Source organism: Dama dama, chromosome 26 (genome assembly GCF_033118175.1).
Source record: "Dama dama isolate Ldn47 chromosome 26, ASM3311817v1, whole genome shotgun sequence".
NCBI lineage: Eukaryota > Metazoa > Chordata > Mammalia > Artiodactyla > Cervidae > Dama > Dama dama.
In genome coordinates this window covers 40,330,188-40,346,036 of record NC_083706.1, presented here as the reverse complement: position 1 = coordinate 40,346,036, position 15,849 = coordinate 40,330,188, and the positions used below count along the sequence as shown (strand labels likewise).

General features: G+C 43.4%; 1 protein-coding gene across 2 annotated transcripts in view; it reads right to left on the bottom strand.

Annotated features, from left to right (window-relative positions):
• Positions 1-15,849, bottom strand: part of UST (uronyl 2-sulfotransferase) — a 313,320-nt gene that overhangs the window by 92,922 nt on the left and 204,549 nt on the right. For both annotated transcript variants that reach the window (XM_061130018.1, XM_061130017.1), the window contains exon 5: positions 14,229-14,382. In XM_061130018.1, the coding sequence (XP_060986001.1) occupies positions 14,229-14,382 (154 nt within the window). The remainder of the gene's footprint in view (positions 1-14,228; positions 14,383-15,849) is intronic.

The following is a 15,849-nucleotide window of genomic DNA, read 5'->3' as shown; positions in this document are numbered from 1 at the left end:
TAAAATTGAGAAAAAGAAAGAAAACATGCTCATTATTAGCTGGGGATATGATGTTAGCTGGTAAACTGGAAAGAATTGCCTGAAAATTTATCTACCAACAGTAGGAGAAGTGAGCAAGTTGGTGGAGTTTAAAATAATACATAGACTTTAATAACAGTAATGATAATATGCAACAGTAGCAACAACAACAAAAAAGGTAAAATACCAAGAAATAAACTTAAGAACTGTGCAAGATTTAAATGAAGAGAGTTTTAAAGCACTCTCACGGGATATAACAGATGTTTGGACAAATGGAAAAGGCAAAATACATTCTCACATAATAAGACTCAACATAAAGATGTGAATTCTTCCTGTGTTAGTCTAAAACTTAATGTAAACCTGATAAATGATGGTAAGGTTTTCTGAGGATGTATGTGGGGAGAAGGAGCTGAACAAGCTGATTTTAAAGTTTCTATAGACAAATCAACAAAGACAAAAGAGCTAGGACATTTGGGGAAAAGGTTAATGAAAAGCAATTAGATGTTATCAAATAATAAAATATTTATCATATAATAGTTATTGTATATAACATTAATTATATTAGTCATATTATTGTATATTATAATAAGATGCATGTTACATAATTACATGCTAGTTTACTCACAAACACATATACACACATACAGTATGTAATTGTGTGTTACTATACTTAAAGACAGAGACCAATGGAACAAAATAAAAAGTCAAAATATTGATCTCACCTAAAATAAAAATTTATTATATCATAAACATGTCACTTTAGGCTAGTGTGAAGAAACAAATTATTATATAAATGTCGTTGAGATAATCCGTTAACCATCTGGGGAAAAAGAGATTTTGAACTGATATGTTACACTTGATAGCAGAATAAATTTGGGATGGGCCAAAGATTTTAAATTAAACAGTAAGAATTACAACCAAAACCCTGGAAGACACCATGGAGAATTGTTTTAATAGCTTCAAAGAGAAGAAGATCTTTCTAAGTTTAACACAACTTAGAAGCAGCATTTTGCATCATGTCATTTAATTCCTGGCTCAAGAAGCTTGGTGAGTCCTGCCTTCTATGATGAATTCTCAAGTCCTTTCTGCAGCTTTCAAAACTTTGAATAATTTGACCCTATCCTTCCAGTCTTATTGGTTTCCCAAATGAAACAAATGGTAATCAAACCATGCTTCTCACATCCTGTTTCCAAAACTGGCTCATTCTCACTTCCATTTTTCCTGTGTTATTCATTGGTTAACCTATCCTTTGTCTCTTGGTTTGTGATGCTTTTTTTCATCGAAGTTTTTTTATTGAGATAATTGTAGATTCACAAGTAGTCATCATGACGCTTTTTGACTAAATAATTATGATAATATAACAAAATCAATGACTAACATTATGCCTAGGGAGAAGAAAGACACAAAAGCGTTTTAAGCAGGCGAAGCTTGACGTCAGATATACATAGTAGACACTATGACTGTGGGTTGGCAGATGACCGGGAGCCAGGCTGCCCAGCTATGAGGCCATTGTAGATATTTGGTTCGAACATGAGGAGGACTTTGTTAATGATGGGGGATGATCTGAGCACAGTCAAGGAGGAAGAACTGACAGTCTTAGCAGACTCAGACTCTGCTTAGCAAACTTAGACTCTGCTATGACTTAGACTCAGTCTTCCACTGTCTCCCGGAATTTGCTGGGATCCCTGTCTGAATTCTAACAACCTTCACCCAAACCCTTGTCTCAGGCTCTGCATTCAGGAGGATTCCAGGTTAAGTTGTTGGCTAATTGCATATGGGTTGAGGGGTTTGGGGAGAGAAAGCAGTCAGGGATGACTCCTGAGTTTCTTGAACCCAGAGAGAGGTATCACTCACTAATAAGAGAATATAAGAGGAGATGGGTTTCTTTGTATGTGGTAGAGGCAGAAAGTAGGAGTGGATGTTCATCTTGCCACAGCTATTCCCATCACAGGGTCTGATACCTTGTAGGTGTTCAAGATATATTTAAGATGCACATGCAAGTGGAGAGAAGAGATAAACATTGGTGCTCTGTCCACATTTGGATCTGTTATTAAGTGTATACCGAAAGTTGGGCTGGATGTCTGCCAGGTTGCTGCTGAGATTAAAAGAGGAGATAATGTCATACCATCTATGAGAATTACATTTTAGTTAAACATATAAGATATATACAAAAGTGAAACAATTTGAAGGCTTTAGAAGTGATATATATTAGCAAGTAAAATACACTATTTATATTAGCAAGTAAAAAATACATATAATTTACACCGAGTAATAATTTCCTAGAGAAATAAAGATTAGCAGTAATCAGGGTTGACTGAGGCTAATCTTATGTTTTGTTTTGGCTTTTTTGGGGGCCACACCAGGTGGCTTTAGGGATCTCGGTTTCCCAACCAGGGTCTGAACCTGTGTCACGGTAGTGCAAGTCCAGACATCCTAACCACGAGGCCACCAGGAAACTCCCTATTATTTCTGTTTAGATCACTTTTCTTAATCTCACAGGTTTTTACTCATTAGTAGTGGGTCATATATGGAATGCCATAACCATAGTGAGATTTCATTGTCAACAAAGTTTCCACCACCTCTTATTGAACTTGATAATTTCTTTTATACATCTGCTGGTTTTCTTAGCAAGTCTCATCCAAGAGGCCAGTTTGTTTTAAAAACTAGCAGTGAGTGTTTAAAACTCTGCAGCGTGGTGAAGGTAAGCAGTATGATTGAAAAGTCATACTCATATAACCTTCCTCTTCAGTGCAAAAAAAAAAAAAAATGAGTATAGAAACATCTAGCTGAATGTTGATACAATTCCATTGTATCTTTTCCTTGTAATGTGAAAAACAGAGTTGGAGCCACTTTTAAAAAAGCTTTGTCTTGAAATCAAGCAGGATTTGGTTAAAATTCTTTCATTTATTCAGGAATATCTGCATGGATTTAGGGTCAGAGAAAAAGTGGCCTGTGCCTAGAGGTTGCATGACATTATAGCCAGTGGATCCCCCCACCTGGCTTATACATTCCTGGTTGTCTTCCTAGATAATGGAAATGTCACCTGGGATAAAATCAAACTTCCTATTATATTCCTGACAAACCGTACATACTGATGTCATTTCTCCCCTGCCTGAGACACTGATTAGTCAATCATAAAAGGGAACCACAGTGGATTGTTCAGTGTGCTCTGTAGAACTTATTAAGCCAAGACCATCACAATTTCCAGGCTTGACTATTTATTCTATAACTTTTCCAGGCTTCTCAATGTTTTAATATTATGAGGTGAGTTTGACCTCTCAGTTGTGTTTCAGGACATCGGGCATCTATAGTACCATTTCTATTGAAGATGGCCCAGAAGCTCCAAGGCACATAGCATGCTTTGGTCTTCCCTTCCCTCAGCACCCATTCCGTTCTTTCTTTCTTTCTTTTTGAGAATTTTAAAAATTTTAATACGTTGTTTCTTTTTAAGACTATGCTGGTCCTGACACCTACATTGTGTCCCTCGCTTTGGGAAGAGTCTTCCAACATGATGCCATATAGACTGCCATTCTCTCTGCTTAGTTTCTATCCTCCTTGTAGTCAGAGATATTTAGCCTTGTCCTTCAATTTCCAGCCATTAGAGGGCAAGGCTGCTGCAGCTAACAGATTTTAAGACTTGTTTCGAGAGACTGAGTGAAGCAAGCGTTTCTCCAATTACACACTATCTAATTCAATTTACATTTTTTAGATAAACTGCCAGCTATTTCATGTTAATATTGACATTTTCATAAGTAGTTGCAATTAGAATTCAAGCTGAGATTCCAATAAATCTCTTAGATGTTTTACACTTACTTTTCCTGTCTTCAGATTTTGCAAAATATTTTTGAGAACACATTTAGAGGTCATTCTGCCTTTGGGGAATTTATGCTGTGTATGTAAAACAGTTTGGTAGGAAAAAATATTACAATTTGGCAAAGCAAATTGAGGACAACTACAAAGGTGTGCCAGGTTCTGAAAAACAAGTATTAGGCTGTGAAATTCAAAATTCTAACACTGATAAACTGTCATCAGTTTTTCACTTTATATAAACCTTCACCCCATAACTTTTTTGAGTAGCAAGCTCCCTGGCTGCATTTTAAAGAACAGTATTTTAAAGAACATTTCCCAACTGCATTTAAAGTGTAGCCCTATTCACTCACATCTTTAAATTTAACATGTATATGTATTTGTACAAACTGGCCTGCATTTGAAGAAGAGTGACACATATCTCTTTAGAAAAATGGTAATGGATTCCAAATGACTCCACTGACCAAACGAAAAGATGTTCTCACGTTAAAATATTTTGTTCATCAAAGTACTTATTCTGTTTTATTGCCTAAAGCATGCTTCCTGAAGTGAGATCTTAAATGTACAGTATAATATACTCTTTGGTTTCTATATAATAAATGTTACTTACTTCAGTTTAAAAGAAAGCTTGACTTAAGACCCATACAGAGTATACATAAATACAACATATCTAATACTATGCCATCAAACTCCTTTAGCATCATATGTTTGCACGTACCAATTAAAAGTCCAACAAATAAAAAAAATTCCTGAGAGGAAGGTAAATAGAGCTTTTTAAAAATACGCAATGGATACAGAAAGTAAGCTTCTAGAAGATATTCAGGAGATGCATCTGTCAGTAAAACTAACTTCTGCTAATACAGCCAAGAATGGATATGCTGTTATTTCTCAGTAATTATTTTTCAGCCTTAGCTACATGTTGCATCACTTCTGGGGCTTTTAAAAAATCCCAGGGCCCAGACTGCACCCTTGACCGATTAAACCAGAATCTTTGGGTGTGGGACCCAGGCAACAGGAGTTTTAAAAGCCTCCCAGATGATTCCAGTGAGCGATCAGGCTGAGAGCCACCACCTTCATAAATCTAAGCCACCCGTCCCAGCAGGGGTGCAGGCCTGAGCCCCCAGTGAGGGGGCAGCTGCAGCTGGTGGCTGACTCACAGTGAGGGGCGGGGGTCTGGAGCAGATGAGCTCAGCTGACAGGTGGCCAGTGGGATGCACCTGGCTACGCTCTGGTAGCTCGGGTTTGGTGCTCCTGATGGGAGCTTCCATTGAGCAAGCAGGTCAGGCAAACTTGATTTGGCAGCCTCCTCGGGGACATCTGGTGAATCGTTTCTCAGTCCCAAAGCTAAATCCTAAACCCTAAACTCGAAACCCGCTGCTGCAGCCAAGCTGGGCGGCTGACCATGGCGCAAGCCTCAGGCTCTTGGGCTTTGGCACAAACGCCCTGCTCCTGCAGTCCCCCTGACCTTACCCCTGCCTGAATCTGAATCTGTCCCCAAATCTGAGCTCCCACCTTGTCTAGGAAGCTTCCCCCAGTGAGCCCAGCTCTCGCTGATTTCTTTCCTCTCCTGAATTCTCAGGCTGAAGTGTCTGCAGCGTTCTTTTGCTAATTAATCATGCCCCAGCCAATGACAGTTCCTTAAGTTTGGGTCTTCTGTTGCCAACCAGGCAGTCAGCAAATGGAAGGACAGTGAGGTGCTCCCCGCCGTAAATGCTCCCCTATCTCCATCCCTGCCCCCACCTAGAGCTGCTCCTTATGCATGGTTCTCACTCTGTAAATACTTGCTCCTTGACTGTTTATCTCCCACTTGATCACTGCAGCAGCCTCAGATTAACTGGAGCCCTTCTGTACACTGTATATTGAAGTTAAAGTCATTTTTTTTCCAAAATGTAAATCTTAGGATCCCATGTAAACATGCTCTCCCACCCCCCAGGCCTGCTTTAAACCCTTTAGAGTCTCCCCAGTCCTCCTGAACAGGCCCTGGGAAGTTCTGTGGGATCCAACCTCTGCCTGCCCACCCTGCAGGATTCAGCTCTTTACTTTCTCCCTCAGTTCACCCTGCTCTAGCCTCCCTGGTACTTCCCCTGTGTTCACTTTGTTCCCCTCTGCCACAGGCCCTTTGCATGTGCTGTTCCTGATGCCCAGATGTTCCTCCTTCTCTTTCCCTTCACACCTTAGTTCAACCATCACTCCTCTGACCTCTAGACTTGCCAACTATGTCCAGACAGTGGCACATTTCTCTGTGTTGTAAAATGTGAGCCAGTTACATTTCACATGAATTTATGTGGTTTGGGAATTAAAACCTGCCTCCCTTGGAGGACTCTGAGCTCTATGAGGACAGACATAGGGTCTATTTTTGCTCAGCATTTTATTTCCAGTTCTGATTATTATGCTCGTCACACAGAAAGCATTAAATCATTAATAAATGAATGAATGATGAATGAGTGGATGGATGGATGGATGAGTCATAGTAGAAGTAAAAATAAAATATATGACTGGCCCCTCGGTTCTGCAGACCAGAGACAGGGAAGCCCTAGCTTGGCGTCACTGCATGGCCGCATGCCACAGTGGAGAGCAGATGTCCCACCGGTGGCTGGGACAAGCCAAGTTTCAGAATGCCTGTCATGCTCACAACCCCTCCATAGTTCCCTCAGTTCCCACAGTCACAGCGACACTGTGGTGGGCAGAATAATAGACCCCAAAGATGTCCACACCTTAATCCCTGGGACCTGTGAATATGGCACCTTATACAGAAAAAAAAATGGTTCTGCAGATGTGATTAAGGTTATAGTCCTTGAGATGGGGAGATGATTCTAGACTGTCTGGATGAGCCCAATGGATTCACAAAAGTCCTCAAAAATGGAGAACCCTTCTCAGGTGGGTTAGAGAAATGAGATAGGAAAAGAAGGGGGAGAAATGTGAACCAGCATTTCTGATCTTCCAGTTCTGTAGGTCAGAAGTCTGGACACAGGTCCCACTGGGCTAAACTCAAGGTGTTGGCGAAGCTGATTCCTTTTTGGAGGCTTGAGAGGAAGACTCATTTCCTTGTTCATTTGGGTGGTTGAGAGAATCCATGTCCTTTGGATACAGACTGAGATCCCACTGTCTTGCTGCTGGTCAGATGTGTGCTATTCTCATTTTCTAAAGGCATCTTTGCTCCTTAAACCGTGGTCCTCTTCTTTCATCTTCCAAGAAACTGGTGGTGGGTTGAGTCTCAGGGATACTCCAGGTATTGCTAAACCACAGAGCTCGTCTTTGGTTCTCTAAACACCTGCGACCCCTGCTTTCGACACACCTCTGGAGGAATGGATGTCAGAGACATCTCTCTCCAGGGCAGCACCTTCATCCTCTGTGTGGCTCAGCATGTCAGAGCCTGTCGCCCCGCACACCTCTCCTCCCCACCCTCCGGGGTAAGAACGCACCACTTTGGGGACTTTACAAGCACTTGCCCACACCAGCTTAGATTTCCAAGTAAATAAACATAGGACAAATGGGTGCCAGCAGGCTGGGATCAAAACGTGTCTCCAGCTGTTGGGAACACAGAGAAGCAGTTTCCTTAGAAACGGATTCCCAGGAGAAAGGGTCTAGTGGGGCCATCTGAGAGCTCAGCAGAAGCAGACCTGATGGTTCAGGACACAGCCCAGGATAGTCTGAACCGCAGGAGAGCAACAGCAGCTGCTGGCTCCCCAGAGGAGAAAAACACCCCCATTTGCCCTGTTTTATAGGAAATGAGTGGTCTCTGGAAGCCACTGACAGAGCCAGGGGTGTGAAAGCATTAATTCCAAAATGTGTTTTGGAAAGTTTTAGCTCTCAGGGCACTTCTCTGTAGAATGTTCAGTTTATTTTCTCTGAGAAGGCTGTGAAACAGACAAGGTAACATGTTCCCATTGTACAGATGAGAAGAGTAGGGTTCACGGAGGCTAAATCCATTGGCTTGAGTCACCCAGCTGGGGCAGTAGAGAACAGAAGCTAAGTACTCCATGTTCTGGGCCACTTGCTCAGCCCGCAGTCACAGGCCAAATCTAAACTAGATGGAGACAAAGAGCATGACTTTCTTACCTTCGAAGCTTTGGAAAACACAGATATTTACTGAAATACGTAAAAAGCAGATGATCCAAATCGCTTATTCGTTTTCTTCCTTTAAGAAGAATGATGCTTGAGGGATGAAGGGACAGCCTGAGGTTTCATTCCCAGGACAGACTCAGCCAGTCAGGACTGAGTGGAAATTTCCAGAAACGAGTATTTCATAGATACACTTCCAAAGCTAGGGGTGCTCAGAGCCCAAAGCTTTCAAGCAGATTAAAACGCATAACTTTCTGAAAACCTTTGCTGATGCTGGCCCATGTTCAGGCTTCTCCAGAATCCAACATGATTCACTGAATTCTTTATGAATTAAGAAGCTGTAAATTACACATCTTTTCTTTTAAACATGCATTACTTTCCACGCTTTACAGCCAAGACGAATAAACAGCATCACAGAGGCAGTTCTCTCCCTGGGAAAATGCCTTTCCCTCTCTTTCTGCTCTACAAATGGTGGATCACCTAGGGAAGGGTCATCTGGTGAAGTTGCAGGAAATTTGGGTAAAGAGTTCAACTGGACATTTTTGTTGTTGTCTGAAAATGCCAAGTGGTATCTCTGCAGAAGTGTTCACCATGAACCTTTCTCAGGCCAGGTTTTAGGCAAACAACAAGCAAAAATAAAATAAAATAAAATCACACATGTATAACTGACAGAGTGGAAATGGCAGCTGTTTTCAGGGAAATTTGGGGACTGGAGAAGGGAGTGGCTTCCAGGGAACAAGACACTCTCCCTCGCTTGTAAATCACAACAGTTGCTCTTCATCAGCAGACATTCATTCTCCTTAACTGCATTCTGGGTGCCAGGTATTTCCTTGCCCTGGAAATAAAGCAGCCTGGACTCCGGCTGGACAAAAGTCTCAAGCCCTGGCACATGTCCACGTGTGCCTGCACTCAGATACGCCCCACCTCCCGAGCCTAAAACCAAGAAAGGACGCAGCCACCGCTGCATTGGGGAGCCGAGTGCCTGGCTCTGGACAGAGGGAAATGAGCCCCAGAGAACCGTCTTTTCAGAGCATGGCTGCTAGACGCTGAATCTGTACCCATTCTAGCAATAATTTATGGTAAAATCATTTTCTGATAAATAAGTGAAGATTTTTCGGAGAGAAGTAGACACTCTTAGAAAATCTGTTTTCAGAAAATATGGAAAATAGCTCTAAGATGCTTGAGTATTTGAAAAAAAAAACTGTTATAACAGCTATGTCTTTGTGAAGATGTGTCAGATGAAATGATTTTTCTCAAAAACCGTGGGACCTGGCCCACTTGTCTTTTCCCTTTTATCATCCAGGAAGTAAAACATAAGGTCCAAGTGATCCAACAAGACAGGTATGGAGTCAGGAGGCCTGGCTTCTACACTGGGCTGGACACCTAGCCCATCACTAGACCCAGGCCCCGTTCTGCATCCAAGAGAAGAGAGGCTCCTCACGACGGACCTTCAGGAACCCTACGATCCCTGTGCCTATTTCCATTTTCTTCCCAACCAGCTGGCATCACAGATAATATTTCAGCCCCCAAGCCCCCACCCTCTCTCAGCTGTATGCTAAGCAGCTCTGCAAGGCCCACAGCCAGGAGCAGAACTGCCTTATTTTTGGCAACTGGATAAAGCAAAGGGTTTTGGAGCAAGCACTGGGGTCTGGAATCAAGTGGGGACACCAGTGGCCCCGTCTCGGGCCAGCGCCCATAACTCCATGTGTGAGCAGCGAAAGGCCTTGCCGCTCAGTCCCCGAGGGGGTGGCTGCCCTGCCTGCCCACTTGGGCTCGCTGGCCTCCCCTCTCGGGCCCTCACCCCCAGGCAGGGCCTCGCTGAGGGGACCCGGCCTCCTCACAGCTGCCCTGCACCCCAGCGAGACACAAACAACACTGTCTTTTGAGTGAAACAACTGACCACCCAGGCTTGCCAAAATGAGGACAGGCTCTGAAAGGGGGCAGTTTTATTCCAAGGGTCTAATGGGATCGAGAAGAGGGAATAAAAAGTTTCAGCTATTAAAAAAAAAAAAAAGGCAATACACTGGCTTCTTCCAAATAAACAAACCATCCTTTGAACAAGAGAACGGCCTCCTAATGGGGTCAGACTGGAGCTGGATCATGAAGGAGTCACGTGTCCTGGGCCCTCCCCGCTCTCTGCTCCCCGATTCTCCCTCTGCTGTTTTGGGGGAGCCCAGGGCTCTCCTGCTGGGGCCCAGCCAAGGAATGAGCCGAGCTCATCTGACATGGGCCCTTCTCAGGACACGGTGATTTACATGTGGAATGGGGGTCTCTGCAAATCTCTGAGGGTAGAATTCCAGGCAGGGAATTTCCCCAGAATCTCTCATATCATAAAGGCTCTTCAAAAATGCAAGACTTATCTCCATTACCAGCTTTCAACATTTTACGGGCTTAAAAAAAGAGCTGACGCTCCAATATTTTGGCCACCTGATGTAAAGAGCTGACTCATTGGAAAATATTCTGATGCTGGGAAACATTGAAGGCGGGGGAGAAGGGGGCAACAGGGGATGACACGGTTGAATGGCATCATTGACTCAATGGACATAAGGTCGAGCAAACTCCGGGAGATAGTGAAGGTCAGGGAAGCCTGGTGTGCTGCAGTCCATGGGGTCACAAAGAGTCAGACCCAACTTAGTCACTGAACAACAACTAATTCAGCCACTCTTCTGAATACCAGGGACAGAGATGGAACTCTGATCTTACCTTATTCTCAAAGATCTTACTGGCTGTTGGGAGGAGAGGACAAATGTGAAGATATTATATCACCCAGAGAAATGACATAACCAGCAGTTGGTGGGAGCACTGAAGAATATTAGAACATCCATGTACAGTTGTGTAGGTTGTGCACTGCACAACTGTAAGGTCTCTCTCCCACAGACCCTATTTTCAATCAAATCCCCTGGAAACTTTGAGTGTGAGGATGCTTGTGAGACTTCAGAACAAGAACCGAGGCTTCAGACAGATATAAGTCTAGAGTTCAACTAGAAGGGAGGAGTCCTGACTCCCAGAAAAAAGGGAGAGAATTGCTGAGGGTGTTTGTGGGCTTGTGAGATGATGCAACCCCTGCTGGGAGGCAGGTTCAGCTTTCTAGAGGAGATTCAGGAGAAAGAATCACTAAGATGTGTATAGTTTGTGACAGGGCTTAATCTCCAAAATATACAAACATTTCATACAACTCAACAACAGAAAAACAAACAATCAAATAGAAAAATGAGCAGAAGACCTAAACAGACATTTCTCCACAGAAGAAATACAAAAGGCCAATAGGCACATGAAAAGATGCACAATATTAATAATTATTGGGGGGGGGGTGGTTTAGTTGCTAAGTTGAGTCCAATTCTTTGTGATCCCATGGACTATAGCCCACAAGGCTCCTCTGTCCATGGGATTTCCCAGGAAAGAACACTGGAGTGGGTTGTCATTTCCTTCTCCAAGAGATCTTCCCAGCCCAGGGGTCAGACCCAGGTCTCCTGCATTGCAGGTGGATTCTTTACTGACTGAGCCACCAGAGAATTGCTAATTATTAGAGAATTGCAAATCAAAACTACAATGAGGTAGTCATTGTCATCAGTCAGAATGGCCATCATTAAAAAGTCTACAAATAACAGATGCTGGAGAGGGTGTGGAGAAAAGGGAACCGTTCTACAGTTGGTGGGAATGTTGGTTGGTAAGTTGGTGCATCCACAATGGAAAACACCATGGGGTTCCTCAGAAAACTAAAAATAGCATTATCATATGATTCAGCAATCCCACTCCTGAGCATATATCCAGACAAAACTCTAATCCAAAAAGATACATGCACCCCTATGTTCATAGCAGCACTATTCACAATAGCCAAAACATGGATACAACCTGAATGTCCATCGACAGAGAAATAGATAAAGAAGATGTGATACATGTATACAATAGAATACTACTCAGCCATAAGAAGAATGAAATAATGCCATTTGCTGCAACATGGCCAGAACTAGAGATTATCAAACTAAGTGAAGTAAGTCAGAAAGAGAAAGACAAATACCATATGATAACCACTTATGTGTTATTTAAAATTTGACACAAATGAACCTATCTGTGAAAGAGAAACAGACTCACAGACATAGAGAACAAATTTGTAGTTGCCAAAAGGGAAGGAGGTGGGGGAGGGATGGAATGGGAGGTTAGCAGATGTAAGCTATTATATATAGAGAGGATAAACAACAAGGTCCTACTGTATAGTACAGAGAACTATATTCAGTATCCAATGATAAACCACAGGGGAAAAGAATATCAAAAAAGAATGTATATATATGTGTGTGTAATGAATCACTTTGCTATACAGCAGAAATTAACACAACACTGTAAATCAACTATACTTCAAAAAAAAAAAAAGGTGGGCACGATTTGGAGCTATTCATTTTACTTTTCAATTCAAAGTTATAACAGCGACTCACAGGGCCTTATATGGTGCGTGGTCTCTAAGACTTACCTCTCCAAATTCACCTCCTGCCCCCACCCCTCACTCTATACTAGCCGCACCCCTTTTCCCTGCTGGTTTCTGAATGACACACACAAGTGCCCACTCCAGGCCTTCGCTCCAGTTCCCCTCTCTACTTGGGGCGGCGTTCTCCCAGCCAACTGCGGGATCAACTCTATCTCTCATTCTAATCATCGCTGATATGTCAGATCCAATGCCTTCCCTGATCTGCTTATTAACATCGCAGCCGATTCCCTGCCCGCCACCACCCACTGCCCACATGACGGATCCCTGGGACTGCCCCTTCACTTTCCCTGATCACTTTTCACCTTCTGGTAGACTGTGAATTTACTTATTACCTACATTAATGTTTGAAGAGTAGGATTCATAAAACTTGTTTTCAAATCTTTGGTTTTTTGGCATCCTCTGCTGTAACTTGGTTCTCACTAGTATCGGATTGAACCAGAAACTTTGCAAGATATTTTGATTACATGGAATATGCTCTATGTTTTCAAAAAACATAACAGGCTAATCAGGTCCAATACAAACAATAAAGACATTATTCCTCTAGTTAAGTGGTTCTATATTCTGAAGATGTACTCATCATTATAAAAAATATGTGCTTGTCATAATAAAAAATATAGAGCCATATTCATAACATATAAAGGAAAAGATAAGAAGAGTTTTTGCCATCATAATGGAAAGAGAAAAAAAGTAAAAGCCACTTTAAAAATATATCATCAGAATACTTTCCTGAAGCATTAGGTAGTTGAAAAAATGCTGAATGGCCAGTAAAAAGCCTTTGTTTCTAGTCTCCGCCCATCTCTAACTAGCTGTGTAGCATTCGATAAGATACTTCTGTGCATCTCAGTTTTCTCAACTCTAACTGCGGATTTTAAGACTTGAAAGCGATATTGTTGAAAAATGCTCCATCCTCCAAACACATACTGTCCTTACGCTTTTTAAAATCAAATGAGGAAAGAGAACTTGTGCTGGAACTGTAACTAACACTACTCCTCTTTAGCTCGAGGATGCTTCTGTTCACACACCAGTGGTGGTCATGGCCTCTGTGTTGCAGGCCAGCAGTGGAGGCAGATTTGCACTGAGCCATGCACACATTCTTCTCTCTTTTCTGGGCCTGAGAGCCCAGGATGGTCCGGGTGAACCCAACAGGCTCCTGCAGACACAGAGGCCAGGGTTTCAGCCTCTTTAACAATAGGCTCTAAGCCCTCAGCAAGCATTTGTCAATCTAGGTACAAAGTAGTGGGAAACACATCTTTTATTCTGGAGCTGACGATAAGATGCACCACTTTCATCTGTTACCAACTCCAAGCTGTGGAAGCAACTCTTGCGATCAAAATCAACATCCCTGTGACATCGAGGGTCCCAAAATAAGGTCCAGAAAAGCCAACAAATTTCACTGAGATGCCTGATTCTCTTGCGCTGTGGTGGAAAGAACCTTGGACTTGGAGTAAGAGGACCTGGAAACAGTCAGTCATGGTTGTGTTCACATTCTTTTGGAATCTCAGGGTCCTCATCTCAAAGTACCCTTCCCTCATGGAGTTGTCGTGGGATGAGGTGTGAGTAAGTACTCTGTGACCTTTTAAGAGAAATCCCCAAATGCACCAAAACAATAGTGCTGGTCAGGATTGCCTGAGAAATACTGTTTCTTCTCCAGGACCTGAAATCAACACTAAAGAAAAACTGATGAAAGCACGACTAGAAAGTCATTTGAGAAAATGTTTGGATCTGAATGTATCAGGAAAATCAATTTTTCACTGGCAAAAACCTGCTTCCTGAAGCGGTGCCCTCATCACATGGAGCTCAAGGATCAGATGACCCCAAGCTGGGGGCGGGGGGACCAGATATTTGAGGCAACAAGACTCACCAGGTAGCGCTCCTCCTGCCTCATGCTGGGGGTGCGAATCATGTGATTCTGTTCTCCTCGCCAGTCTCCAAACCGACGGAAAAAATAGTTGGATAAAAACCGGTTGACGGGATCTCTGATGATGTTGATGTAGACAGGCTGGTCTCCTCCAAACCTAAGATGCACACAAACATGGAGCTGGTCACAAACCAGATTTTCTGGAGGAAAATCAAGCCCACGTACACACTGGTTCCCCTCTAGGTAAACACATCATCACCAGAGGACCCTGTCTGCTCAGTCGCTAAGTCGTGTCCAGCTCTTTGCAACCCCATGAACTGCAGCCGGCCAGGCTCCTCGGTCCAAGAATACTGGAGTGGATTGCCATTTCCTCCTCAGGGGATCTTCCTGACCCAGGGATCGAACCAGCATCTCCTGCACTGGCAGGCAGATTCTTTACCAGGGAAGCCACTGCACAGGTACCAGTGAACAATCAAACCAGCAGGCAGTGTTTCCTGGTGGAAACACTTACTATCCTGCAGGATATTCCAGGAACCTACTGAGAGGCTGTGAAGACTGTTTGGGAATCAGCACTGCACAAAATGCAGGAATCGTCACCGTGAACGTATAGACACGGTCTCGTTTTCTCACAAGGCTGGAGGTCTCCAAGGAGGGGCCACACTGAACTGGGTTTTGTATCCATTACCCGGGTCTGGAATAGACCCACTGACCCTCATGGAATGTTTTGACTGCCTGGTAAATTCTGAATGCCTCACTGGAGGATATGGTACTTATTCTACATTCTAATTAGAACAGTCTCAGGTTAGGGGCTCTGCAGGAAGTGGCGAATAACAGCCAAGATGTATTAAATGCTCCCTGTTCACCTTGCTGTAAATATTTTGTAAACAACTCACTGAAGCCTCATGACCCCTCGTGTGTGCGTGCTAAGTCACTTCAGTTGTGTCCAGCTCTTAATGACCTTATGGACTGTAGCCCACCAGGCTCTTCTGTCCATGCGGTTCTCCAGGCAAGAATACTGGAGTGGGTTGCTGTGCCCTCCTCCAAGGGGATCTTCCTGACCTGACCCAGGGATCGCGTCTCTTAAGTCTCCTGCATTGGTAGCCTGGTTTTTTACCACTAGCGACACCTGGGAAGCCCTCATAAAACCTCAGTGGAGTAGATATTGTAAGTATCCCCATTTATACTGGGGAAACAGAGGCAGGGAGCGCTTAACTTGTGGCTGAGCCAGGATATGAACCCAGGCAGTCTGGCTCCAGAATCTGTGCTCTGAACCATGGAAAGAAGATTCCAGAGCTGAGGCAAGTTACAACGTAAACAATAACGTGAACACAACAGAAAACAATATAATTGTCCTCAAATGATGGTGAAGGGGTTTCAGAAAAAAATAAAGCCAGTGTCTAGCTGTTGCATTTTAATTCCTTCCACAAAGGGATTAGACAAATGCGCTGAAAGCTGGTCTAAGAGCGAGGCCTTCCCCAGGCATAAGGATCAAGTTGGCTAAATTTGTCTTAAGGATTCCTCCCCCTTCTCTTTGAACTGTCTGGAAGCAATGACCCTGAAGAGCCTGGGAGAACACTCGGAGCTCCGGGCAGAGGTCTCGCTCTGGGAACCTCCTGAGGGCCCA